The sequence below is a fragment of the Moschus berezovskii genome, chromosome 14 (genome assembly GCF_049115385.1).
Source record: "Moschus berezovskii isolate FMDL1 chromosome 14, NW_MosBer_1.0, whole genome shotgun sequence".
Lineage (NCBI taxonomy): Eukaryota > Metazoa > Chordata > Mammalia > Artiodactyla > Moschidae > Moschus > Moschus berezovskii.
In genome coordinates, this window is record NC_142473.1 from 88,118,114 (window position 1) to 88,144,831 (window position 26,718).

The window sequence follows — 26,718 nt, forward strand, 5'->3', positions numbered from 1 at the left end:
AGTAGGAGTGGTGTAGGGTGGGTAGGGGCAGACATGAAGAGAACAGTCTGTCTAGAGACAAAAGTTTGTCACAGGATAGTGGGCACTGAGTTTTTGGTAGAGAACCCAGTGCCATATTCCAGGGCCCTTTGACTGCGGTCTCGGGAGTTTGGATGCGATCAACTAGCTGGTATGCATTTACTTTGGGTTGCAGTCTGTTAGGAGGATAATCTGGTAGCCATTTGAAAACTGGATCAGCGTGGGGAAGAGCCAAGGGCCGGGTGGGTCTCTTGTTGGGTTTTTGCAATGATTTTGGTCTGAATTTGCATGGTGGTGGGTTTGAAAGTGCCGGTATTGTTGATTTTGAAAAGAAAAAACCTTCATGGGGCTTGATGCTGAGAAGTGGGCAAGGAATAAAAATGATGATGATTTGAGTTTAGGCACCAGGGCTGTTGATGGAATGCATTGGGTTACAAGCAAGAAAATTTGAAGCAGGAAAAGCTGGGCGATCAGTTCGAGTAAGAACGCAAGGGTCTTTGGATGTGGAGGGGAGTCGGGCAAAGCCTCTGGGATTCCCAGAGTATCTCCTTTGGCCTCAATTACTCTGTGAGTTCAACAAGACAGGTTAGCAGATAACTGAAAGCATGCTTTGAAAAGGTGAGCTGGCTTTCCCGGTGGTGTACAGTTGCTGCTGCTGCTGCTAAGTCACTTCAGTCGTGTCCGACTCTGTGTGACCCCATAGACGGCAGCCCACCAGGCTCCCCCGTCCCTGGGATTCTCCAGGCAAGAACACTGGAGTGGGTTGCCATTTCCTTCTAGGAAGCCGTAAAAACTGAGTCTTGTACCTGGTCTTTGGGTTTTTGTTTTGTTTTCCTTTTTAATTTCTTTTACAATTTTGAAAGGTTACTTTCCAGTTATTACACAATCCTGGCTATATCCCCCCTGGTGTAAAATGCACCCTTGAACCTTCTGACACCAGGACTCTACCTCCCTCTCCCCCACCCGTCTGTCCCCTCTCCACCTTCCCGCTGGCCGCCAGTTTAGCCCCTGTTTCTGTGAGTCTGCTTCTTCTCTGTTATAGTCATCGTTTGTTGGATTTTTAGATTCCACATATAAGGGGATGTTATGCAGTATTTGTCTTTCTCTGCCTTATTTCACTTAGCATAATATCGTCGAGGCCAATCTAGGTTCTCACAAATGGCAGGACTTCATTTTTACCTGCTGGGTGTACTCGATGGTGTGTGCGTGCACACGTGGGTGTGTATCACATCTTCTTCATCCAGTCCTCTGTTGATGGACACTTGGGGGGCTTCCATCTCTCGGCAGTTGTAAATAATGCTGTTGTGAACATTGGGGTGCATGTATCATTCTGAATTAGTATTTTTATACATATATATGTGCATATTTTATACATATACACATATATACACACACACCCAGGAGTGGAATTGTTGGGTCAAATTGTAGCTCTATTTTTAGTTTTTTTTTTTTTTTTTTTGAGAAATCTCCAGTTTCCCAGTGGCTGCACCAGTCTGCCTTCCCATTAAGAACGGCCCTTGGCCTTGCAGTCCTGGGTTGGGTGCTGCCGTGGGTGAGGCTGGGGCCGGGGCTCTGAGCCGTGCCCCTTTGCTCCTGGGGGCTCACGGCCTTGGCCTTGTCCCTACAGCACTCTGTCCTGTCCCGCAAGTTTGTGGAGGTGATGACGAAGTACAACGAGGCGCAGGTGGACTTCCGCGAGCGCAGCAAAGGGCGGATCCAGAGGCAGCTGGAGATCAGTGCGTGTTTGAAGCGCATTCTGTGCCCTGCTCCTGACCTGCCGGGTGCTGGTCTGTCCGGTCATCAGGCCCAGGGAGATGGGGCCTCCGGGTGGCTTCTGCCTTCCGTTGTGCGCCCCAGCTGAGGATGGGGCTCGTGGCACTGCCTCTGCCTGGATGTTCTGTCTTAGGCTGAAAGCGGGTGGCTCAAGGGCGCCAGGTCCAAGTCGTTGGTTGCCATGGGAACCAGCGTTTCCGCATCCATGGAGGGAAATACCTGCTACACAGCCCTGCTCCCTGGGGCTCATGGCATCTTTGCTGCCTGTTTGCAGGTTGCCCCGTTTGTGTAAAGGCGTTAATACAGCCTCGCCCTTTAGGAATCAGGGCGGAACATGCTCTGAGCCAGACACTGAATGAACACTCAGGGAGGGCAGGCTGCCGGGACCTGGGGGCAGAGCGCGCTTGGGCGGAGCAGGGTGGGGGTAAGAGCGCGGGAGGGAGGGCTCACCTGGGAACTGGCCCCTTGTCCTGAGGACTTTGGACCCTGTGGCGGAGTGAAGGGGGTCAGGAGACGTTCCGAGCTGGAAAGGAGTATAGTCAGGCATGGACTGCAGGAGGGTAACTGCTGATAAGGTCGAGGCTGGATTGGGGTAGGGGAGACATCGGAGAAAGGCGAGCAGAAGGCTTGTAAAGGCCACGGCGTAGAGTGAAACTTACTGTGCTCCCACTGGGATTTCCAGGTGGTTCAGTGGTAAAGAACCGTCTGCCAATGCAGGAAACACAGGAGGCGTGGGTTCAATCCCTGGGTTGGGGAGATCCACTGGAGGAGGAAATGGAAGCCCACTCTGATATTCTTGCCTGGAAAGTCCCACAGACAGAAGCCTGGTGGGCTACAGTCTGCGGGGCCGCAGAGTTGGACACGACTGAGTGACTGAACATGGCCATTTTCAGGAAACTTTTGAAATGATAAGCTTTGATCTTCTATCTGACACTCTCCTTTTTTGCTATAAAGCCGGCAAAAAGACCACCGACGAGGAGCTGGAGGAGATGCTGGAGAGTGGGAACCCTGCCATCTTCACCTCGGGGGTGAGTGATGCTGCGGGGCTGTGGGGCGGGAGCCCCGCAGGGGTGCCCAGGAGGCTGAGGCGGGCCTGGGGGCAGCTGGTCCATCTCTCTCCGGCCTGCTGTAGATCATCGACTCTCAGATCTCCAAACAAGCCCTCAGCGAGATCGAGGGCCGGCACAAGGACATCGTGAGGCTGGAGAGCAGCATCAAGGAGCTTCACGACATGTTCATGGACATCGCAATGTTGGTGGAGAACCAGGTGAGGCTGTGGGCACCGCAGGCCGGGGAGGGGGCTTCCTGAGGAGGGCTGGGGGGCGGGCTACAGGAAGCCGCGGGGGTCGAGTGGGGACGGGGAAGCATCAGGAATTAGCATAGTGCAGTCCCAGAATCCCAGTATCCCGGGAGAGGAAGGCACCTGGGGTCCTGACGCTTGGGGCAGTTGCAGCCTCGTCATTCGTGCCGGTTACCCCGGCCTGGAAGTCACGTCTAATTAACGTGAGGTTTGAAGTGCTCTGTAACGTACCTATTCCCTCCGGCCTTGGGATCATCATCATTATTGCTCTTTTTCATTAGTGACACAGGTTCTTAATGGTGATGCCTTAAAACAATCTCCTGGTAGGAACTATCGGTGTTTTGCTGGTGACATTGAAAACATGGGGTCTTCCTCCAGATTATGGTGAAAAGTTAGGTGTAACGGAGATTCTTGTGTTTTTCCATTTTTGCTTTTTCTTCTGTTTGAGTTTTTCCAAAAATGTTGACTTTTTTTTTTTTGCTGAGGAACAGCAAAAGGAATGAAGGGACAGCAAAAATAATATCAATGGGAAAACTCGAGCCCCTCAGGGTGCTTAGCTTGGCAGCCTGTTTTGTTCCGGGTCAGCTTGCCCTGGGACAGCCCTGTTCCCTGCCTGTGGGGTCAGTGTCGCATATCTCGTGGCTCCTGCTTCTTAGGGTGCAGTTAAATGCACTGATGTGTAATGGTTTGGAGCCACTCTCACCATGAGCTCCCAGTGACTCTGCCACCTGGAAAGGAGTCTTCCTCCTGTGTAGCCCGAGCGCTGCGTGGCTGGTCTTGACACCAGTTTCCTGCTCCGGGCTCGGGTGCCTCTGCTCCCTCCCCTTCCACCCTTGGAGACCGTTCCTCCTGTCCCTCCATCCGCACTCTTGTTTTTTCTCCCCACACTGCCTTGCCGAGGAACTGGTTTGAGATTCAAGTGATGGTAAGTGCTGTTCTCTCTGCCAGAAAGCCAGGGGTTGCGTGGAATGAAGGTCTTGGTGGGTGGAGGGAATTCCCATCTTAAGATGCGCAGAAGTCAGTGGGAAAGACCGAACTTCTGGTCAGGAAGTAACAGCTAGGGAAAGGTCGGGAATCTTACGAAGAGACCGTGATCTCTTAACCAGATAACTCAGGTAAAACCAACATCTTGTTACTTACAGGGCCTGGGAATGCCTTAGAGAAAGCAAGCGTCCCCACCTCAGCTGTTTACTGAGCACCCGCCGTGCGCTGGGCACTTTCTGTAGTAGCGGGCACTCGGTTCAGACTTGACGAACTTGGTTCAGATCTGAGTGACCAGGAAGAGGCCAGCCTCCTGGCAACGTGAGAGAGATGTATTCTGGCTTCTCTTCTCACATGTTTCATTTTTTAAAAGGGGAGCGGGGGGACCCTTCAGGATATTCCAGGCGTCTAGACCACGTGCTCCTGGCATGCAGGGCGCTGCCTCGCACGGAGCAGTAACGGAGTGAATATTTCGGGGCCGGGCCTGGGAAAGCACGGGCAGTCACGGGGAGGTGTGCGAGGTCACCGCGGAAGGCCGCACGGCAGCTTTCCGGTGCTCCCTGTGGCGCTGTCTCTGCGGGCGAGCTGGGGCCGCCCCGAGGCACGGGCCCGGGGCGTGACGGGGCCTGTCCTCCGCAGGGGGAGATGTTAGATAACATAGAGCTGAATGTCATGCACACGGTGGACCACGTGGAGAAGGCCCGGGAGGAGACCAGACGAGCCGTCAAGTACCAGGGCCAGGCCCGCAAGGTGAGCCCCGCCGCGCCAGAGGGCCGGGTCCACCGAGTGCGCTCTCTCGCTGTCTCCTCCCTCTCCCTGTGCCTGTCTCTGCCGCGCCACCTCTTGCATCCGGGGAAAGGGCGCCATGATTGACCGTATTGAGAACAACATGGACCAGTCCGTGGGCTTCGTGGAGCGGGCCGTGGCAGACACCAAAAAGGCGGTCAAGTATCAGAGTGAAGCGCGCAGGGTGAGCCCCGCGTCTCGGCGGGACCGGCTGGCTTCTCCTCTCCCTGGTCGCCCCCATCCATGTTCCTGAGATCCCCCTCCCTTCCCTCTGTCCGACCTCCTCCAAAAGCCTTCGTCAGCTCTCCCTAGAGAATAGCTTCCCTTCCCTCCCCGGCGTGTCCCGCATGGATCTGGCTCCCACTGTCTCCACCCAAGAGCCTACACTGGCAGGCAACTCTGCGGGTGGACCCGTCACTGCCCAGTGTAGCTGCTGGTCCACTGGACAGAGCTCATGGTCCATCTGGTGTTACACATGGCTCCTCTGCCCTTCAGAAACTCTCTCCTCACTGCCTTCCACTCTGACAGCCCACACCTGTCCCGTTTCGTCTCTTTGCCCTGCTGTGAGCCCAGCTATGTGCTGATGGCTGCGTGAACACTCTCTCTCAGGGCACACCTGTGTTTTCTACTTGATAGATCAAACAGTTGAGACTCACTGAGGTCCCTGGCCACCTAGAAAGCGTAGGAACCTGGGATTCAGATTCGGGTTCCAGCGCAGTTCTTCCCGTCACATCATCCTGCTCCACTGCCCGCCCCTGCCTCTAGTTCTGGGGCCGCTGTTGCTTGGAGCCTCTGCCCAGTCACTGCGGTAGCCAGCTCTGGTGGGGTTTGCCTTTTAGCCTGCTCATTTCTGACTTGCGCTCTGATATTTTCATTCTTCAGTTCTTTTTCTTCAACTTTACCTGTTGCTTGGGCAGGTGTCTAGGGAGCTGGGAAGTTATTTCACATGATGAGTCCTGTCTGGTTGGCAACAGGACCTGTACTTGCAGACCCTCGGTCACTGTCCTGGGTTTGACAGGTGGGAGAGATGGATGGGAGTTTGCGTTTAGGAGGACCATGTCAGATGTGTCTGCATACTCCCCCTTGAAAAGGAAACACTCAGTCACCTGGTATCTTGGTTCACGGATGCTTAGACACCCTGTGACCATCGTGGTTACGGCTGTCCACATGTGAGAGCTGCAGTGTGAGTCGGAGCGATGGAGGCTCTGTATTTCCACCTGCTGGCACTGCTAGTGCAGAGGCAACTTAAGCAACGCGATCCCGGTGGAGCGTCTTTATGTAGCGGTGGCAGCTTTTCACTGCGCTCTGTTGGGGTCGGTGAGATGCGTCCAGTGCAGAGGCGGGTTTTGGATGGCTGAGGGCGGCTTTTTGCTGGGTTGTAATAGTGACTTGTTTTATTTTCTTACCCCTCTCTCCAGAAATTGATAATTATCATTGTGATAGTGGTTGTGTTGCTGGGCATTTTAGCGTTGATTATCGGACTTTGCGTTGGGCTGAAGTAAGGGCGGCCGCGCTGACATGTAAGTACAGGGAAGGCTCTCGGGGCTCGGGACCGGCTCGCTCTTGGGAACCTCGCCTGGGATTCCCGGCTCTGCATCTCCTCCCACGGCTGTCCGCGGACCACACTGTCAGTCCCTGCTGCTTCCTCCGTCTCGTCCTCTTCTTGGGTCCTGGCTGCAGCTGGGCGTGGGCTCTCGTGGTTTGTCCCCTGAGGGGTCTGGCCCTGCCCTCGCACGTGTGTCAATGTGTTCTTCGCTCCCGAGCACCTCATCTTCACCCTCCCTCCGAGCAAGCCTGCTCCTCAGCTGGGCGCGGTCTCCAGCCGGGACCTGGGGCGTGTCCTCTGAGCTCTCGCTGGCTTTCAGGGGTTGGGCTTTGCCTTCCCTTTCCTTTCCGTGTAAAGGGAGCTTTGAATCGGGATTCGTGGCTGCAGGGTTTTGTTAGTGGCTGACTGGCCAGATCTCGAATGATATGGTAGCTAAGGTTTTTTGAGTGTGCAGTTGTGCCAACACCTAATACACGCATCACTGACTCCTCACACCACCTTCAGGAGACAGGCGCTATTATCATCTCTGCTTTATAAGTGAAGATGCTCAGGCTTAGAGAAGTTAAGTAACAGGGCCAAGTTTGAGCACACAGCTAATAGTGGACCTAGGGGAATTCTTTCTATGTCTGAGCTACTCTTTGTAAAACAAGGTGGCCATTTATCATCATCTGCAAAGTCTGGAGAGCCTTAGAGGATGGCGACTTTAAATTTTAGGATATTAATTTGTAAAAAATCTGGTAAAAACAATAGAGCTGACCACTGAATCAGGGGTTCACGTATGTAGCAGTAGCATGAGAGGAGTGACCTAGTTATTGGGGCTGTGAAGACCTCCGTGACTTCTTGAGTATTTTTCTGACTGAAACATAGCATTATGTATTGTGTAAAAAAGACTGATAGACACTGAAAAAGTGAACAGAATTAACTTTTAATATTATTGCCGATAATCTTATGGCATGCTCACACACTCGGATGTGGTTTTACATCATTCAGACTATGTTATCAACAGTTCGGTGCCCAGTTACAAGGCCACAAGCATCATTTCACAACACTCAAGTCTCTTTTGAATCTCATGTTCAACACAAGATCGTGAATATACTCTCAATTATTTAACATGTTCCCAACGTTGGAGGATTGCCATTATTGTTTTGCTATGACTAACAGTATGATTAACTTTTACAGTGTTTTCCTCCTTTTTACAAATTCATAGAAGGTGGGTTACTGAGGTAATAGATACATTGATGTGATACCAGAGCTGGCCCTTCACTTTTTGCCTCAGTTTGCCCTTTCTTCCTTCCTCCTCCTCCCATGTGACCAGAGGGTCTCAAAGTCAGATTATTATTTTTAACCCTAAACATTCAACTTCTTGAGACATATATCCATTAGGTGACTGCTCTCTCATAAGTAATTAATTGATTTGCTTTTTTCCCCTCCTGGTACTTGGACTCTAGTCCATGACATGTTTTTGTTTGTATAATTTTGTTCTGATTCTTCACAATCCCCCAAAAAGGATATTAACGTTAAGATATCTCTCCATATCCATGGATGAAGGATGTCTTCCAAATTCACAGGGCCCTCACCATTCCTAATTCCAGGAGTTCAGGATGTAAATCGTTCTGTAAAATGAGGAGGCTGATCAGCCCACTGTTTTTAGCTGACTTAGCTGACTCCTAAGATGCTAAGTTGCTGAGCCCTTGCTGGGTCGCTTTCCTGTTCCCTGACCAAGTCCAGACCGACTGGCACACAGGCCTGGATGCGGGCATCAGACCTCGTCACAGAAGACACCCTACGTTCGTGCTGCCCAGTTGTGCTCTTGGATAATGGCATCACCCCCACTTTCATCGGGGAAGCTCGGTGGAGCTCAGGGAAATTAGGAACTTGCCCAGAGCCTGCTCAGCTCGCAAGTCAGAGCAGCCATAACAGGCCTCCCTGTCCTGCTCGCTGTGCCTTTCGGCTTCTAAGGCAGGCTGGGTGGGCGTAGAGGGAGAGAGAAGACCCCAGTGCCAGCAAGCCTCTGAGCTGCGTCTGAAGGAGCTGACGGGGGCCCTGCACACAGCACAGGTGCCTCTCCACCCACACGTCCATCTAGGAGCTGACAGCCCCTGGGAAGGCTTCTAAGGAGCCCAGGGGTTTCCCTTTTTTTCCCCTCTCTCTCTTGTAACAGGGCTTTTGGATCTTCCCAGGTGGCTCAGTGGTGAGGAATCCGCCTGCCAAGCAGGAGATGTGGGTTGGGTTGGGAAGATCCCCTGGAGAAGGAAATGGCGACTCACTCCGGTATTCTAGCCTGGGAAACCCCACGGACAGAGGAGCCTGGCGGGCTATAGTTCGTGGGGTCACAAAGAGTTGGATACAACTGAGCGACTCAATAAGAACAGGACGTTTGGGTTCTCGCATGCTGGGTGTTTACTCCAGGCCCCGTCGTGGGATGCCTGTCGGATGTGTCGGTGTGTGGTGACTCTTCCACGATTCTGTCTGCAGCTCATCTCTCCTCTCCACCTTCCAGGTGTGTGTCTGAGTCTTACTGTTGCTCTTCGCCATCACCTGGGGTGCTGACCCGACCAGCATCTCCTCCCCCTGCCTGGTTTCACCCCCAGCCTGATGTGGCCACCACCCCTGTCTTCAGATGGGAGCAGAGTGTGAATGGCCTTCCTGAGAGAGTGAGCCCCGTTCCTTTGTTTCCCTGTAACCACCCCTGGACCCGACCTGGCAAACGGTCTCACCCGGGAGGAGCCTCAGCTCCGTTGCCACCTCTCCTGACCCACCAGCTCTGAAGCACCTTCTCCTGGACTGTAGGAACCAAGCCAGCTTCTCTGTCTCCCCTCCGATGTGTCAAACTATATCCTGTGCCTTGGAGAGCCTACCTGAGACCTCCCCAAGGTGCTGTATTGTCTACCTCACGGAGTGTTCTTCCCAGCATTGTAATATTTTTTTTTTAAGTGGGATATCTTTAACAAAACAAGGGGATTCTTCCAAGTTTGGTGACAATAAGACTTGGGCCCGGGCCTCCCGCCTGGCAGGATCCCAGTCCTCCCAGCTTATTGTCCTTGCCTGAAAGCAGGAGGCCCCGGCAGAGTCGCTGTGGTCTCGGAAGCCGACTTCTCTGAAATGCAGGCTTGAAATGAAGCGCTCAGTGTGCTGAGCCACCTTCCCCGTGTCCGCTGCGCTTCCTCACGCGGCCTCAGGGAGGCACCGTCTGCGGTTCCTGTCTGTCCGGGTTGGGCTGTGGGGTCACCGTTCCCATGTCTGAGTCTGGGGAGCTGGCTGTTTACTGCCGGAGTGATGCCTGAGAAGCCACTGCGGGGAGGCCCAGGATAACCAGGCCTGTAAAGTCAGCCAGGGCTGAGGTGCTTGAGCCTCAGGCTCTGGGAAGCTTTCAGACGGGAGTAGCTGTGAGTCTTCAGGCATTTCACGTGTTCCAGATGTATTTTTATAATCGTATGTGTGACATGTATGTACATATATGCATGGGTCTCTCGGGAAGTAGGGAACTGGAAATGAGGATATTCTAACCTCAGTATTAGAACTGAGGATATTTTGAGTGAGGCTAAAAATCAGGTACGAGCCATTCGCTTCCCTGCAGACGAATCACAGTAGAAACGTGACCCTCTCGTGTCACCGAGAACTTGCTGTTTTCCGCACAAGCGCTCAGACACCCAGATGGCTGCGGTGGGCACCAAGCGGGTCCCCGTCAGCAGAGAGGAGGGATGAGGTCGACACCCCTCCCCACTTGCTGCCTGGGCTACGCTTGTCCTGATAACATCCCATCGCAGTTGGGATGTGTCCTGTGTCCAGGACTAAGCCAGCTCGGGAAGCCAAGGTCCACTCAGCAGTTCTTCCTGCTCCCAGGTTAGTGGACTTGATAGATACCTTGTCACCCCCACTCATCATGGAGGAAACAACAGCCAGGTAATTTTTAAGCGTAGTTTCTGTGCTGAGCCAGGGTGAGCCCCCGTGACTCCCGGCTGGTCCTGGCCAGCCTCCTGATTCGTATTTCAGCTTTGACTTCAGTGCTTTATAGGAGAGGGGAGCAGCCTGACCCAGGCACCCTGCCTTCCTGTGCCAGGGCTATTCACTCAGCCAGCGCCCAGCATGCGGACGGAGCCGAGGGGCCCCGATCGCCTGTGGCTGTGATGTCCGACTCAGGCCTGGCTCCAGCAATGCAGGCAGCCAAGCGCTAATCAGACCTGTGCTCTGCTGAGACTGAGGCCTAGGGCTTATCATTTGGATACAACAAGTGAAGGGTTTTTTGTTCTTTTTTAAAAATGTAAACTGGATAATTTTAATTGCTAATTTAAAAATAAATGACTGTATACTGACTGTGAAGCGGTTCTGGCTCCAGGTCCCCGTGAAACACTTGCTGATGGGCTGCCCCACGTGGTGACTTGTGTTTGCTTTGGAAAGGGGTGAAAAAAATGTTTAACCATGTGCTAGAGCAGGTGGATAGAAACTTCTAATTTTTGAAAATGGTTTAACTCCCAAAGAATGCACTGTAAAGATCCATGTATTTGGATCTTAGATTTCAAGGGATTCCCCCGAAAAGACTTTGGCTTACTCACTGAGAATATCTGTGGCTCTGCAGGGGGATAGTGGGGTGAGCCTGATGTGATGGTAGCCGCAAGGCAGAACAGAATGTGAAAATATGAATCCTCTGAGCTTGCTGTTGATCAGATCTGTGAATCTCTCACTGAGAGGTGACGTGGCTCTTAGCATCTTGGGCTCTAGAAGCCAGATCCATCGTCCTTTCCCTTCACGTCCACTTCCACACCCAGACCCAGCCCTGTCTGAAACCCTCTCTGCAGTGATCTCGTTTCTCACGTGCTTTTTCTTTCCTCGTCTGGATGAACAGAAGAAGGTCATGATCATGATCTGCTGTGTTATCCTTGCGATCATCTTAGCTTCTACTATTGGGGGCATATTTGCCTGAAAAACAAAAGGTGAGCCATCTCTGGGGGCCGAGGGTGAGTGGGGGTCAGACCTGTTTTCACTGGAGATGCTTGTGTCTTGAAGGCTTTGTTTGTCACCCGGTGCCTTAATCCGCGTGGGATTGGGTGCTGGAGTAACAGTTGGAGAAAACTGAGAAACAGAGGGACATGAGTGAAGAGGGAGCCGGTAGAGCATAGGTGGATGCGGAGACAGGAGGCGGCTGTCTGTCCTGTAAGCAGGTCTGGCAGCAGAGGGTTTTGTTGGGAATCCTTTGCCTAAGGGTGTTGGCTTCCTATAGTGAAGGCTCTCCCGCAGCGAAGGCTTTGGTGGAGAACAAATTTGTTACTGCCTAGAAGCACCCTGAAACTCTGGAAGAGGGCCACAGGGTGAACCCAAAGTAAGTCACGTTCTTCCCTTCCGAGGTCAGGAAGGTTTTTGCAGCCCTGAGTTGTCCTTCACACCTGTAGATGGGAGTGGTGGCCCTGGCCGCAGTCATCCTGCCGTATGATCTATGATCTCCCCTCCGTTTCTGTCGTCCCTTCAGCCTCGCAGATGGACCCTCACTGCTTTCTGTCCTTCTTCCACCTCTGTGGGGCCGCCACTTCGCCGCCGCAGACTCCTCCCAAGTTCTTCTTTCCACTGTGAAACCTCGTATGACACAGGACCTCAACCATCTCCCCATTCAAAGTGACGCAAAGGGAGGCTTACGAGAATATGGCCTTGGGCGGCAGGCAGGGTGACTGGGCGGGGAGTATGGCACTTTGTGGCGGGTTAGGAAGGCGGTTTGCAGAGGAGAACACATAGGAGACTGTTTAGGAAATGGACTTGGAGCTGGAGCCCCCTGACGTCAGCTGTTGGGGGCAGGACTTCACCGTGGCGGGGGTCATCAGATCCAGGCGCTGCTGCTTCTGCACTTCCGGTTCCAGGTCTCACCTTTGACCCACCCTCCGTCCCCTTCCTTCTTCAGAGCCTCATAGTCTCTGAGGCGATTGTCCAGAGACAGACCCCAAGCATGGCTCCTCACTGCTCACTGCTTAGCACAGCGCCTGCCACTTACAGCTGCCGTCTGTCCCCTTCACTATGCTGATTTCTGCTATGAACAAATCCTTGGATTTGGTTCAACACTTTAAGGCCTCAGTGGGAAATGATCTACGTCACGTCTGTGTAAAAATGCCCCGGAGTGGGCTGATCCACTTACGGAAAGTGCAGCAGCGCCCCCTCACCCAACATACATGTTAATGTCCTTATCTACGGGAGGTGGCGATAGGAGAGTCGTCAATAGCCTGTTACTTTGCCGAGATGGCTGGCCCCGGGATTGTGGTTCTGTAATTAAACGTGGACCCCAAAAGAAACAGGTTGATGCTGTGACTGAGTGCCCCAGTCTCCGTGAGCCCTAACAGAGGTGACGATGTTAGGTCAGAAGGCGAAATGAACCTGTCACTATTACTTCTGATTCATGCTGGCAGCCTGAACGGGCTGCACTGGCCAGCAATGCATGTACAACAAACGGTTCCAAACACTGTCCTCTAGTCAAGGGTCAGGTGTGTTCTAATGCAACTTAGTGATTAGTTATTGTACAAGAGATTCACTAAAAATACATTAAAAATCACAGTATATGATTCTTGAGGACCACTCAACTGCTTGGATGAATTTGCACTTTGGAAAGTAACTTATTTTGCCATTAAGTCTAACTGTTTAAGAAACTGGGGTAAAAAAGTGGACACTTTAGTCAGGGCGCTGTTTTCTGCCCACTTTCAAAGCAGATGGTTTAACATTTCTATCAATCTGTATGTCCTTGGGTTTGTATACAGGATAGCAACCACTGCTAGCTAGCTCTGAAAAACAGATGAACTTTGTTCAAGGCAAACATGGAGCTGGAACCACGGCCCTTTCAATGACCCGGGCCCTTGCTCATTCAGCAGTAGGGATCTGAGCGCCGGGTAGCCCCTGCACTGTGCTAGGACCTGTAGGGACACAGACGAAGAGCCAAACACCCTCCATCCTCAGAGGGTTTCAGACCTAGGAAAGACCACAGCATTCAGCTTTTCTATCAGTTCCTTTCGCTAAAAGGCAAGGACATGTCTCTTGCCACACTGTCTGACACCCCCGCTTCCGTGACTGAGAGAAGATGGGTGGCTGGCCATAAATAAATACGCCTAGTCAATTATTCTGTGTACTGCTGTTTTTTGTTTTTCCAGAAAAAGTAAAAGTTTGTCACTAGTAAAGTGGCATAAAAACTAGCTCCTGAAGTGTGTATATGTAAAAGGTTGACTTGTATCAGAGGTGGAAAAGGAAACATGTGATTTAGCCTTGAAGACAGTCCTCTTCCAGTTGAGAACCAGTCAATCAGGTCTGGTTCTTGATCCTTTAAGGGACTGAGTGACCAATGAGAAGTTTCATCATCTTGAGCTGATGCTCAAACTTTAATGCACTTAAAAGAATCCAACCGGTGATGCACAGTTTTTCAGAGCGTCTGTCCATATGCTGCTCCTCGGTTATGACACCAGAGGTACCCAAAGCCCCGAAGGACTGGCTCAGGGGCAAGAAGGTGCGGATTCCCGCTCCTGAGCCTCACTACACGCGCTCAGGCATGTAGAACTTGCCCCAGTACCGCCCCCGGTGGGTCAGGTCGTAGGGGCTCAGCACCTTCCGTATGCCCAGCATGTTGGCGGTGGCGATGCGCTCAAAGGTCCAAGGGTTCTGGTTGCTCCGTTTTCGCTCCTCTCGGTCTTTCCGTATCTTCTCTAGAGTCTCACGGCTCACGGCCTTGGCAGGAAAAGGCAACTTGTGGGCAACCTGGTCAAGGATGCCCTGCACCTCCTGGAATTCGCAGCGCCCTCCCATCTCGACTATGAGGCGGCCCGCCTTCACAGGAGTCACGTAGTGGTCGATGGCGCCCTTGCCACCCCCCATGCGTTGCCCCATGCCCTTGCGGGTGATGGCCTTGAATGGGGCTGGTACTCGCCATAAGGCAAACATGTTCTTGGGGTCCATGAAGCGGTTGATTGTCAGGCGCATCATTTCAAAATGTCCCCAATGGAGGTAACCACCGCCCAGTGCCTGGAAGTGAACGGAAGAATTAGAAACACATGGAAATTTAGAGATCCTTCATTTGTGCTTTAACAGGTGGTGCTAGTGGTAAAGAACCCTCCTGCCAATCCAGGGGACATGACAGAGACAGGTTTGATCCCTGAGTTGGGAAGATCCCCGGGGGGAGGCCATGGCAACCCACTCCAGTATTCTTGCCTTGAGAATTCCATGGACAGAGGAGCCTGGCAGGTTAGAGACCATAGCATTGCAAAGAGTTGGACACGACTGAAGCGACTTAGCATGCCTGGGTGCTCTTCTTATGTTCTTATGGTAACTGTGGCTTCAATGATACACATGGAAGTAAAAATATAAATTCTAATAAGTACGATGGAGGAAAAGCCTAGGGTATGATAATAACTTAGAACAAGTGTGGACCCACTTCAATAGACAGCCAGGGAAGACCTCTTTGAGGAGGCGACATTTGTAGCTGATGCCAGAAGTGAACGAACCAGCCAAGGGAAAACAGGCGGGCGTTCCAGGCAGAGGAATGGCACATGTGAAGCCCACAGTGAGTCTGAGCAGAAGTCAGTGTGGCTGGGGTGAAGAGAGGGACGCAGAGCAGACCGAGGTGCTGAAAGGCTGGTGGGGGCAGGCTGGGCACGCTTTGGGAAGCGGACTTGAAAACCTCTGGCTGCCTAGTGGGAACTAAACCGGCGTCCACAGCCATCTGTGTAGGTAACGACATCAAGTCTTCACAGAAGCTACCTGATGAGTAGGAAATGTCTAGACATCTCACATACTAGAGCATGGATAATCTTGATCAGAGGTTTGAGTAGATCTCATGGTCTGACTATGGGATAAATGAGGTAATCTCTTCCGTCTCCTGCTTTTACATTTTCACTCTATATTAAAAAACATTTATGACTCAATGCTTACTGGGTGCTGCACGTCAGTTTAAAGAGCTGCTGGTGGCAGTTCTGGTGAAAGCTGTGGAGGAAGAGACCAGAAGGAACCCAAGGAGTTTGTTTTAGTCCCTGGCTTCTGTCCTGTAGCCATTTGACGCTGAACTCACCAAGATTGCAAAATTGCCTTCTGTGAACTCAGTGGCTTCAGTGGAAGGACCTCGTATGTCACGCAGGTTTTTAGGCTCTCTTCTCACTTTTGGTACAAGTGGTGCCCTTTCAACAAATCTCAGCTTGGGCTTTTCAGGAATGGAGACATCTAAAAGGAGCATAGACAACCAAGAATAAGTCAAACCAAAGGATTTGACTTCGGTCAATGTTGAAGGATTCATTTTTTTCCTAGAAAGATTCATAACAACCAGGTCAAAGCCTTAAAGTTACCACTCAACAACAATTCCAAAAGTGTGTTAGATGCACCTTGTGGATGCTTTCATTGACACTGGAATCTTTTGACTATGACAGTTGTTGATAGAAATGTTTTTGAACCTTTTAAGAGCAAAGTTTTAAATTGCCAACCAAAATGCCTTTTTTTAAAATGCCTACTCTTTTAAAATGCCTATCCTAAAGGGACTGTTAGGGAAGGTACAGAGATGTGAGACAATCACAAAATAACACGAGGTAACATTTTTTTTGTGTATGTGAATGTTTTGTGTGCTGCAATTAAGCTGAATTATTACATGCATTATCTCATTTAATCTTCAAAACAACTTTATAGCCCTGTTTCTTTTTTTAGGGCTTCCTTTTTAAATTTTTTTAAGCTTTTAAAAGTTTAACACACATATATTAAAGGGCCCAATAAAAAATGTGAATTATCACTACGGGAACACACAAACATACACACATAACTATCATTCAGATAAAGAAATGGAAGGTAGTAATTTTAATCTCCATTTTATAGAAGAGGAACTTTAGGCCTGGAGACATTTTATAATTTGATCTGGGCCATCCAGTTAAAACAGCAAAGCCAGACAGTATGATGCTATATTGTACACAGAACTAGCTATGTTCTGCTTCCCACATTCTTGCTGGGAAACTTACAACCTAGTACTCCTTTGATCAATGCTCTTTCCTTTATCTATTCAAGGGCATTTCATGCTGAGAGCTGTATATATCCTACCATGTGCTTACTGGGTGAAGGTGAAACCCAGGCCATACACACTACATCTTTATCAGGTCTGACACTTTGACAGTATGGAAAAAAATTAACTTGTAAGTAATTTACAGTTATTTCCATAGTAAAATAAGCATGGGTCTGTGATGGAGTCAAATATCAAACAGGAGACTTTAAAGACTACAAAAACTGTCCCCTGCCATTTCTATGTGTCTTGGGCTTCCCTTGTACCGCAAGGAGATCCAACCAGTCCATTCTAAGGGAGATCGATCCTGGGTGTTCATTGGAAGGACTGATGCTAAAGCTGAAACTGCAGTACTTTGGCCACCTCATGCGACGAGTTGACTCACTGGAAAAGACTCTGATGCTGGGAAAGGTTGGGGGCGGGAGGAGAAGGGGACGACCGAGAATGAGATGGTTGGATTGCATCACCGACTCTGTGGACATGAGTTTGAGTGAACTCCGGGAGTTGGTGATGGACAGGGAGGCCTGGAGTGCTGTGATTCATGGGGTCGCGGAGAGTCGGACACGACTGAGCAACTGAACTGAACTGAATTGGGCTTCCCTGGCGGCTCAGCGATAAAGAATCCGTCTGCCAATGAAGGAGATGTGGGCTTGATCCCTGGGTCAAGAAGATCCCCTGGAGAAGGAAACGGCAACCCACTACAGTATTCTTGCCTGGAAAATCCCATTGTCAGAGGAGCCTGGCGGGCTACAGTCCAAGGGCTTGCAGAAGTCAGACACGACTAAGCACACAACAGAGAAACTTAGTAATATTTTCTCCCGTCTCCAAGGCTGTATGCACTCCAGTAGATGTAGTAGTTTCACAGTTATGTGTACAAGATGAGGCCTTCAGAAGTCCAGACCTCTTTCATATTTTTGAGATTTCCAACATATTTTAAAAAGTGTAAGATTTACCTTAACTGTTTATATGAACAAATTAATGCTTTTCACACAATACACAATGCACACATGTGACCTCATTTGGAGCAAACATCAGAAGTCTAAACTGGAGGCCGATTAGGTGCAGCTGACAAGGGGGCTGCGGGTCTCGCACCAGTGACGAGAATCCATTAACGACGTTTCTCCGGCGTTTAGAACACTGCCTGGCTTACATTATGCCTTCCATACATGACTCCTGAATGGGGGAATGGGAATGGGGCCACAAGGAAACGCCTGCTCTTCACCTACCCCCCCGCTAGGTTCCATCACAGAAAAGGCTTACGAATCAGAAGACAGATACGCTCTCACCTTCAAACGTTGGCACCGGGAGCAGCGTCTTCAGGCCGGCACGGGCGGGCGGCGCTGCCCGCGAATCTACAAAGAAAGGTCAGACTAGACCGCGAAGGCGGCAGGGCCAGGGCCTGACGCGCTCTGCGCCTGCCGCTCCCGACAGAGCGGTCCTGTGGGCCGCGGGCTGCACTCGGGGAGACCCGAGGCGCTCGGCGCCCGAGAAGGCCCGGCCGGGGACCCCTGCACGCGGAGGGGCTGCGGGCCCGCGCGCGCGTCTCCCGCGAGGGGGCCTCGGGCGAAGCGAGACGCCCGACGGGGGCTGGGGGCGAAGCCTGGGGCACAGGGGGCAGCTGACCTGACAGGGCCGCTCGCAGGAGGGGCGCGCGGGCGCCACTCAGCAGCCGCCACATGGTCGCGCGCGCGCGGCCGCCCAAGGCGACGCCCAGGAGCCTCGTCCCCCGCCGCGCCAGCCGCCGCTCCGTCGGGCCGGAAGTCGCGCTCGCGCCGGTCCGGCCGCAGAGAGTCCCGGGTGGAAGCGGAGGACACCGGAGGCTCGGGTCCTGGGTTCCGGCCTGGCGCCCGCGGGGCTGGCGGTCCGTCCCAAGATGGGTCCGGCGGGGCCGGGCGCTGTCTCCGCGCAGGACCGCGCGCGCGCGCGGCGAGGTGCTGCCGTGCGGTGCAATGCATCGCGCCGCCTCTCGCCGCTCCTCCCTCCCGGGACAGTGGGAAAAAGCGACGGACGCATGATTACCTCAACGTTTCCCGGGCGCTGCACTGAATGCGCCTCGTCCTGGCGTTGCGTCCTCACACCCGCTTCGCAGATCCCGTCTCCAAGGCCAGAGGTCGACCTTTCCCCACGCCCCGCACCGGGAAAGCCGTGCAGCCCGAATTTGAGCTTGGTCTGCGATCCCGAAACCCAGTGAACGCACAATGTCAAAACCTGGTAACCACTTAAAATGAAAAACGGTGTGATTATTCTGGGAGAAGCTTGGGCAAATCATCTTTATGGGCCTGAAGCTTTTCCATAGTTAGAAACAGGCTCTTTCCCCAGGCTTCTAGACGGAAAATGGGATTACCAGTTGACGCTGATGTCTGCTGGACGTAAATCCTGCTAAATCCGTGTATGGTCTTTCTCCAAGGATTAATTTCGTAAACGGCAACAGTAAAATCTATAATCTCGCAGAACTATTGGGACAACCCTCCCTGACCACAGTTTTATATACTTCTTGACTATTTGCACAATGAATCTGTCGGAGAAGTTTGTGGGTTTTATTGCAGGCACTCATTTCTGTCCCAAGAACGGCTCTGAAAGGGTTAAACTGCCCCCCACCCCCACCCGCCCTGCCTGGGTCAGATTTTGGGCACCTCTTCTGTGCTCTCCCTGCCTCTCCACAAAAAGTGAGCGATTCCCACTTGCTCAGGCATTTAAAAATCTCAAGCCGAACGCTGTCTGATATTGTTTTGGGTGGAGACTAAATCTTCAGTACAGGCACTCGTTGATTGGACTCTTGTCTTTTGGTACCCTGAAACGTCTACTTCATTACTTATTTTACAAGAACAAAACATTAACTCAAATTTCTGCATTTAAGTAGTAACTGTAATGTCTATTTTTTTCTTTGTAAGAGTTAAGTACAATGGAGGCTACAAATATGAAAATCCAGGGATCCTATCTTTATGAATTTATGTAGAGAGGATATGATGGGAGTACAAACAGCTGACACTGAGACGTGAGAAGAATAAATAAAGGATGTGAAAAGTGGAAGGATGGACCTGAGGTCTTCTCGGATCACAGAGAATGATTTTTCCCCTCAAATTTTTCACAGCTGTTTATTTACACTTCTCTTCTGATAGTTCCAGGGCTAGTTCTTTGTAGGAAAATGAGGTTCAGGGATTAAATGATTTGCTCTACAGCTGCTGCTGCTGCTGCATCACTTCAGTAAGCCCACCAGGGTCCCCCGTCCCCGGGATTCTCCAGCTAGTATGGTGCAAAATAGGGAATCTTGACAGGCTTAGTTTTGTTGGAATGTTTGCTGCTGCTGCTGCTGCTAAGTCGCTTCAGTCGTGTCCGACTCTGTGCGACCCCATAGACGGCAGCCCACCAGGCTCCGCCATCCCTGGGATTCTCCAGGCAAGAACACTGGAGTGGGTTGCCATTTCCTTCTCCAGTGTGTGAAAGTGAAGTCACTCAGTCGTGTCCGACTAGTAGCGACCCCATGGACTGCAGCCTACCAGGCTCCTCTGTCCATGCGATTTTCTAGGCAAGAGTATTGGAGTGGCTTGCCATTGCCTTCTCCGGGAATGTTTGCTGCTGCTGCTGCTGCTGCTAAGTTGCTTCAGTCGTGTCCGACTCTGTGCGACCCCACAGATGGAAGCCCACCAGGCTCCTCCGTCCCTGGGATTCTCCAGGCAAGAACGCTGGAGTGGGTTGCCATTTCCTTATAGCATCTCCAAAAGTTGGTTTTCAGACTTTTCTCAGGCCTTCGTTAAACATGTAAATATCTGGTTCCTACTTATTAAGAAACTCTAAAGATGGGGTTCAGGAATTCCTGTCTTGAACTAGCCCTCCTAGTGATTCTAATACCTGATTAAGTTTGGGAATCTGTACTCCGTGAGCACTTTGAAAGTTTAAAAACTAGAATACAGGCACAAGGCATTGTTTCTGGGTTACCCAGGCCAGTATGCACTGAGATTTGTAATTTTCCTATCTGTGTAAATATTGTCTAACACCTCATTTTTTAATTTCTTATTTTAAACTCCAGAGATGGAGGTAACAAATCTGTAGCCCAGTCCCAGGTCCAGGTGTTGACTGAACATAACATGCACGGTGCACATAATATGCATACACACACACACGTGCGTGTGTGTGTACGCGCTCATTTTAATAGAAATATTGGATTTTTGCTTATCAGATTCTAATCAGAATATCATAATGTAATAAATAACCATGCAGTCTCTTCAATTCAGGAAGCCCACAGAACCTTCTCAAGGGGCTAATTAATATTAGCTTTTTTTAAAAATAAATCCATTTAGGTTCCATATGGTATAGAGTGTTTTTAAAAGGGCAATGGTACCATCATTTTTTCCACAACAAAAACAATGTACTGGCGACTTCCCTGGTGATCCAGCAGTTAAGAATCCGCCTGCTGACGCAGGTGACACAGGTTTGACCTCTGGCCTGGGAGAATCCCACACGCCGCAGAGCAGTGGAGCCCGTTCGCCACAACTATTGAGTCTGTACAGTAGAGCCCGCGAGCTGCAGCTGCTGTGCCGTCACGCCCCAGCTGCTGCAGCCTGAACTTCCAGAGCCCGTGCTCTGCAACGCGAGAAGCACCGCAGGGAGAAGCCTGCGCACAGACCAGGCGCAGCCCCGCTCCCCGCAAGCAGAGAAAGCCCGTGTGCAGCAAGGAGACCCAGCGCAGCCAGAAACAAGCGGGTAAAGTAAAGGCACCGCGTGCTCTAACACAGTATTAACAATGAACACACTGGAGCGACCTGCTCTTTACCAAGCGCTCTCATACACACACAGCTTATTGAATTAGAGGCCTTTTTTTTCTGTAGATGATGGCGGATACAAGGCTCAGAGAAGTCTTCCTTCAATACACGTGTATGTACTGAGCATCTGCCTTACTGCCATGAGACACACGAGAGTGTCCACACATGTCCCAGAGCTCTCCAGCTAAATCAGAGCCAGTCAGGCTCTTGGGGGGCTACTAGAGTTTTACAAGGGAGTTATTTCCAGCATTTCTCATGGAGCGAGTCAACAGGCACGAAGAATGGATCAGCTTCTGTTTGACCAAGAAGAAGGAAGAGTGACAACTGTTGTTCTTGCTTTTGTCTTGGAATTTACAGACGAGATCCATGGTATTTCTGTGAATGGTTTCACCATAATAAATGAATCCCTATTGTGGCTTAGTCATTTACAAGTCTGTTGTTATAGACCATGCTGTAATAAACATCCTTATTCATACCATTTTGGTACTGTTTTGGCATTTCTATTGGGCAAATTCCAAAGAAAAATAACTGGATCAAAGGGATGTTCATTTAAAATGCTTTTGCCTCATAAAATTGCATAAAGCTAGGCTTCACCAACAATGTATGAGCATGACTGTTTCTATGCACGCTTTCTGAGAAAGGATATGAAAGTTCTTTTAGAGCTTTGCCAGTAGGACAGGTGAAAAAACCACGTCCAATGTTATGTCTATAACAGGCCTTTAACGCAGAACTGCCTCTGACCGGAGAAGGCAATGGCAAGCCACTCCAGTACTCTTGCCTGGAAAATCCCATGGATGGAGGAGCCTGGTGGGCTGCAGTCCGTGGGGTCGCTAGGGGTCGGACACGACTGAGCGACTTCACTTTCACTTTTCACTTTCACACATTGGAGAAGGAAATGGCAACCCACTGCAGTGTTCTTGCCTGGAGAATCCCAGGGACGGGGGAGCCTGGTGGGCTTCCGTCTATGGGGTCACACAGAGTCGGACACGACTGAAGTGACTTAGCAGCAGCAGCAGCAGCAGCCTCTGACTGATGGGGTCACGCAGAGTCAGACACGACTAAAGTGCCTTAGCAGCAGCAGCAGCAGCAGTTTGGCCCGAGGCCCCGCGGTGAGTGGTAGTCCCTGTAATTCAGACTGGGGAGCTGAGCTCCCTGGGCCGCGCTTGTTCGTGTGAAGGAGCGGAGAGGGTTGGCTGCTGGTCTCAGCTGCTCAGTCCCCTCCAGGGTGCAGCTCGTCACTCGGTCGTGTCCGACTCTTTGGGACCCCGTGGACGGCAGCACGTTAGACTCCTCTGTCCATGCGATTCTTTAGGCAAGAACACTGGAGTGGGTTGCCCTTTTCTTCTCCAGGGAATCTTCCTGACCCAGGGATTGAACCCTGGTTTGTCGCACTGCAGGCAGATCTTTAGCATCTGAGCCACCAGTCTGTAAGAAGCACTGGAAAAGTCAAAAAAGGAAGGGGGAACTGGTGATGACAATAAGGGTTTCTGTTCTCTGGACAGGGTTGATAATCTGTGAGTTTCACTTCCCTCCCAGCCGCTCAGGGATGAAGTGCTCCGTGAGGCTCAGTGAGCAACATTTCAAGATCATCCCGCTGACTCAGGGCTGGGAAAGTCTGTGTTTGGAGGCTGACCAAAGCAGCCCGCGTCTTCAGAGTAGAAGGAAGTAGCCACGTTTGCACTGATGTGAAGTCAAAGGTGTGACTGTGCTGTTGACTGGAAGTGGACCCCCGTGCAGTGTGCCGTTTACAGTTTTCGTGTGTCCTGGCCAGCAGGACCCCTTGGGGAGGCGAGGAGAAAGAAGCCAGAGGAGTTGTACCGAAGGATGGCCAGGGCCAGCGAGAAGAGTTACAGGCAACAGTCAAGTGTCAGCAGAGATGGATGTGCCCGCATCAAGGCACCTGAGATGTCCTCCGCAGTTAGCGTGTGTGTCCTCCAAAAACCCCATGAAGCACCCTAAGGAGAAAGTAAAGTGTTCCCTGCGTGACTTCCCTGGAGGCCCAGTGGTGAAGACTTTGCCTTCCAATGGGGGGGGTGTGGGTTTGATCCCTAGTCGGGAGCGAAGATCCCACATGCGTCCCAGGCCAAAAAACCAAAACACAAAATGCAAGTAATATTGTAACAAATTCAATAAAGACTTTGAAAATGATCCACATTAAAAAAAAATATCTTGAAACAACTATCTGGGACCCAGTGGAATGCTGTAACAGAGTATCCCAGACTGGGTGGCAGAAACAATAGAAGCTTACTGCCTGGCCGTTCTGGGGGCGCCAAGGGTGAAGTCAAGGTGTCAGCAGCGTTGGTTTCCCCTGAGAGTTGTGGAAAAGGGTCTGCTCTAAGCATCGCTGCTGGGCTGGTAGATGGCCGTCTTCTCCCTGTGTCTCTTCCTATCGTTTTCCCTCTACATTGGTCTGTCATGTGTCCAGATCCCCACCTTTTATAAGGACACTAATCTTATTAGATTAGGGCACACCTTGGTTACCTCACTTTAACTTTTTCTCACAGATTTCCTCTGTGAAGATCCTTGCTCCAAACAAGGCATTTTTAGGTGTTGCTGGTTAGGTCTCCAGCTTACCTTTTCTCAGGGGAGAGGAGGGCACAGGTCAACCCATAGCAGGTGCCATGACTGTAAGCCATCCCAAAGGGGTCAGAGGTGAGGGGTCAGGGGCAGGAAAGGTCTTAAGTGTTGGTAAATGTGCAGAAATGAGAACTAAAGACCCCTCCCCTTGCCCCCATTTTTGCTTTCACCCCTCTCTCTCTGGCTGAAACTGAAAGAGGGGAGCAGCTTTACTTTCAAATGCAATTCCAAGTTTCAATTATTACACAGTTTTGGACATCTTAGTTACTGAAGTCAATATGTTTCTGTGGCTGGGGGTGACAACGCAACTTTTCTTTAAAATCAGGGAGTGAGGAGACAATGCAACAAAATGGCCTTCCAGAGTTAGTCTGGATAAACAGTAGCAGACTAAGCTGTAGCTGATTTCCGATAGCATTCTCTGAGCTCTGCGTACTGACATTGCTTGCATCCTGGTTACACACTTTGCATATTATTTTTGGCTGCACCCTGCTGCGGTCGGGGGTTCCCTGACCGGGGACTGAACCTGGGCCCCCTGCCTTGGGAGCGCAGAGTCTTAAACACTCAACCACCAGGGAAGTCCCTAGTTTGCAATTTTAAAAAATTACTAGAGATGATGAACTTTTCTCATCTTTTCGGTTTCATATCTTTTTGTCTTTTTCTGTATGTGTGATTCGCGTTCTTGTGTGTTTTGATTTTCAGTCACACTGTGCATTTTTTTTCATCTGTATTCACAGCTGCTTGCTGTGTATATTAACTCCTGCTCAGTTGTATGTGTTTTGTTTTGTTTTCATCTTTCAGTACGTCCTTTTTTTGAGGCATGATGATTATTTTTTAAGCAGTAAATTCTCCCAGTAATTTTAAGAGTTTTTGAGACTGATCATATGATTATAAGAGACAGAGGTAAGGCTCTAACATAATTATTTTCCAAGTTGAAAATCCTCATTTGATATGTGACTTTATAATGTACTAAATTCCCACATTTTAATTTTTTTGAGTTCCTTCTGACATTTCACTCCACTTCCATAATCTCTCTGTTCTGAAACCAGTGCTGCGCTGTTTTAATTACTGTTACTTTATTACACATTTTTACATACATCTGGTCAAGTTGTTCACTTTTGCACTTTACTCTGCAAAAAAATATTATGGCACATTTTGCATGCTTGGTCTTCAAGATAAAATTTAAAACTGTTCTTTTCTTTTTGTTTCATTTCGCTTGTTTGTTATATTTCTCCAGGTACATGGTTAGTTCCTTTGAAAACATGAAAGGGCGGGCTTTTCATTTCATTTATTTTTCTTATTAAAAAGTTTATTTATTTTTAATTGGAGGGTAATTGCTTTACAGTGTTGCTCTGGCTAGAGATTCCAATACTACACCGAATGAAAGGGACAAGAATGGGCTCCTAGTCTTGTCCTTGAGCTTGGAGGAAATGCTTTCAGCTTTCCATGGTTGAGTAAGATGCTGGCTGCACGACTGTCGTTTATAGCCTCATCATATTGAGGAATGTTCCCTCTATACCCCCTTTGTGGTTCCGCATTGTTTTTCAATGGGGATAGAATTTGGCGGTAATCTTCCTTCCTCTTTCCCTCCCAGCTTCACAAAAGTAGTTAGGCGCAGCTGACCATTTCCTGACTGCTTTTGAACTGTGGTGTTGGAGAAGACCCTTGAGAGTCCCTGGGACTGCAAGGAGATCCATCCAGTCCATCCTAAAGGAGATCAGTCCTGGGTGTTCATTGGAAGGACTGATGCTGAAGCTGAAACCCCAATACTTTGGCCTCCTGATGTGATGAGCTGACTCATTGGAAAAGACCCTGATGCTGGGAAAGATTGAAGGTGGGAGGAGAAGGGGACGACAGAGGATGAGATGGTTGGATGGCATCACCGACTCAATGGACGTGAGTTTGAGTGAACTCCGGGATTTGGTGATGGCCAGAGTCGGACGCGACTGAGTGACTGAACTCAGCTGAACTGACCACGTCCTGCGGGAAACAAGCTCAGCCTTTACCAGCCATGACCGCTAGAGGGCACAAGAGCGCTTATTATAGTCACTGAAACGCTTTACCAGCCATGACCGCTAGAGGGCACAAGAGCGCTCATTATAGTCACTGAAACGCTTTACCAGCCATGACCGCTAGAGGGCAGAAGAGCGCTCATTATCGTCACTGAAACGCCGGAATGCAGTCTGGAGCATTACCGGTTATGCAGAAATAAACGCATACATATCGCATTTAATTAAGGTACTTCCTCAAAGCGGAATTGCGATTCCTCATGGCAGATCCATCCTCAACCTCGCTCCCCTGTCCCCTGCCCCTGCCAACACATATGAACACAGTTAATTACTGCTATGCTGAGTAACATCAGTCGTGTCAACTCTGTGACTATGGACTGTAGCCCGCCAGGCTCCCCGTCCATGGGATTCTCCAGGCAAGAATACTGGAGTGGGTCGCCATTCCTCCTCCAGGAGATCTTCCGGACCCAGGGATCCAACCCGTGTCTCCTGCATTGGCAGGCAGGTTCTTTACCGCTAGTGCCAAAGGGGAAGTCGGTCAGTTACTAGGCAGGAAGTTAAAACGAGGCTTTCATACCTGAAACCAGCCTAGGGTCCCCGCTGTTTGTCGCCTACGCCCCTCTTTTTCCTTCAGTGTCTATCATTAGAGCAAACGTTGGGTGCGAGACTCACACACACACACTTTCCTTGTGTGTGTGCAATTGTTACCCAATATTATTATTAAACGAGAAAAAGTCGTTGTCGTTTAATTTTTAGGCTGTGCCATGCAGCATGTGGAATCTGACTAATAGTTCTTCGACCAAGGATTGAACCCGTGGTGCCTGCATTGCGACCACGCAGCCTTAACTGCTGATCCGCCAGGGAAGTCCCAAAGTCATCTTTGTTTAAAAATTCCCCCCATTTTCCAACGCTCAACTGTCATGTGTTGAATGGAGAATGGAGAAAACTGAGAAAGAGAAACAAACAGACAATTGATCACTACT

General features: G+C 50.4%; 2 protein-coding genes across 5 annotated transcripts in view; one reads left to right on the forward strand and one right to left on the reverse strand.

The window, feature by feature from the left end:
- STX3 (syntaxin 3) overlaps positions 1 to 13,491 on the forward strand; it is a 49,167-nt gene extending 35,676 nt beyond the window's left edge. For 3 of the 4 annotated variants that reach the window (XM_055424198.2, XM_055424200.2, XM_055424199.2), the window contains 6 exons: positions 1,646 to 1,754; positions 2,746 to 2,819; positions 2,924 to 3,058; positions 4,712 to 4,822; positions 6,277 to 6,378; positions 8,905 to 13,491. In XM_055424198.2, the coding sequence (XP_055280173.1) occupies positions 1,646 to 1,754; positions 2,746 to 2,819; positions 2,924 to 3,058; positions 4,712 to 4,822; positions 6,277 to 6,360 (513 nt within the window). In that variant the 3' untranslated portion in view covers positions 6,361 to 6,378; positions 8,905 to 13,491. The remainder of the gene's footprint in view (positions 1 to 1,645; positions 1,755 to 2,745; positions 2,820 to 2,923; positions 3,059 to 4,711; positions 4,823 to 6,276; positions 6,379 to 8,904) is intronic. The other variant, XR_008685662.2, reaches the window with a different exon arrangement.
- A 227-nt stretch (positions 13,492 to 13,718) lies between these two features.
- Positions 13,719 to 18,167, reverse strand: MRPL16 (mitochondrial ribosomal protein L16). The gene is made up of 4 exons (XM_055424201.2): positions 18,016 to 18,167; positions 17,679 to 17,744; positions 15,427 to 15,575; positions 13,719 to 14,384 (listed from the first exon to the last, which is right to left on the reverse strand). Exons 1-4 carry the CDS (start codon positions 18,068 to 18,070, stop codon positions 13,899 to 13,901), a joined length of 756 nt encoding a protein of 251 aa, XP_055280176.1. The 5' UTR covers positions 18,071 to 18,167; the 3' UTR covers positions 13,719 to 13,898.
- Between the last annotated feature and the right edge of the window lie 8,551 nt (positions 18,168 to 26,718).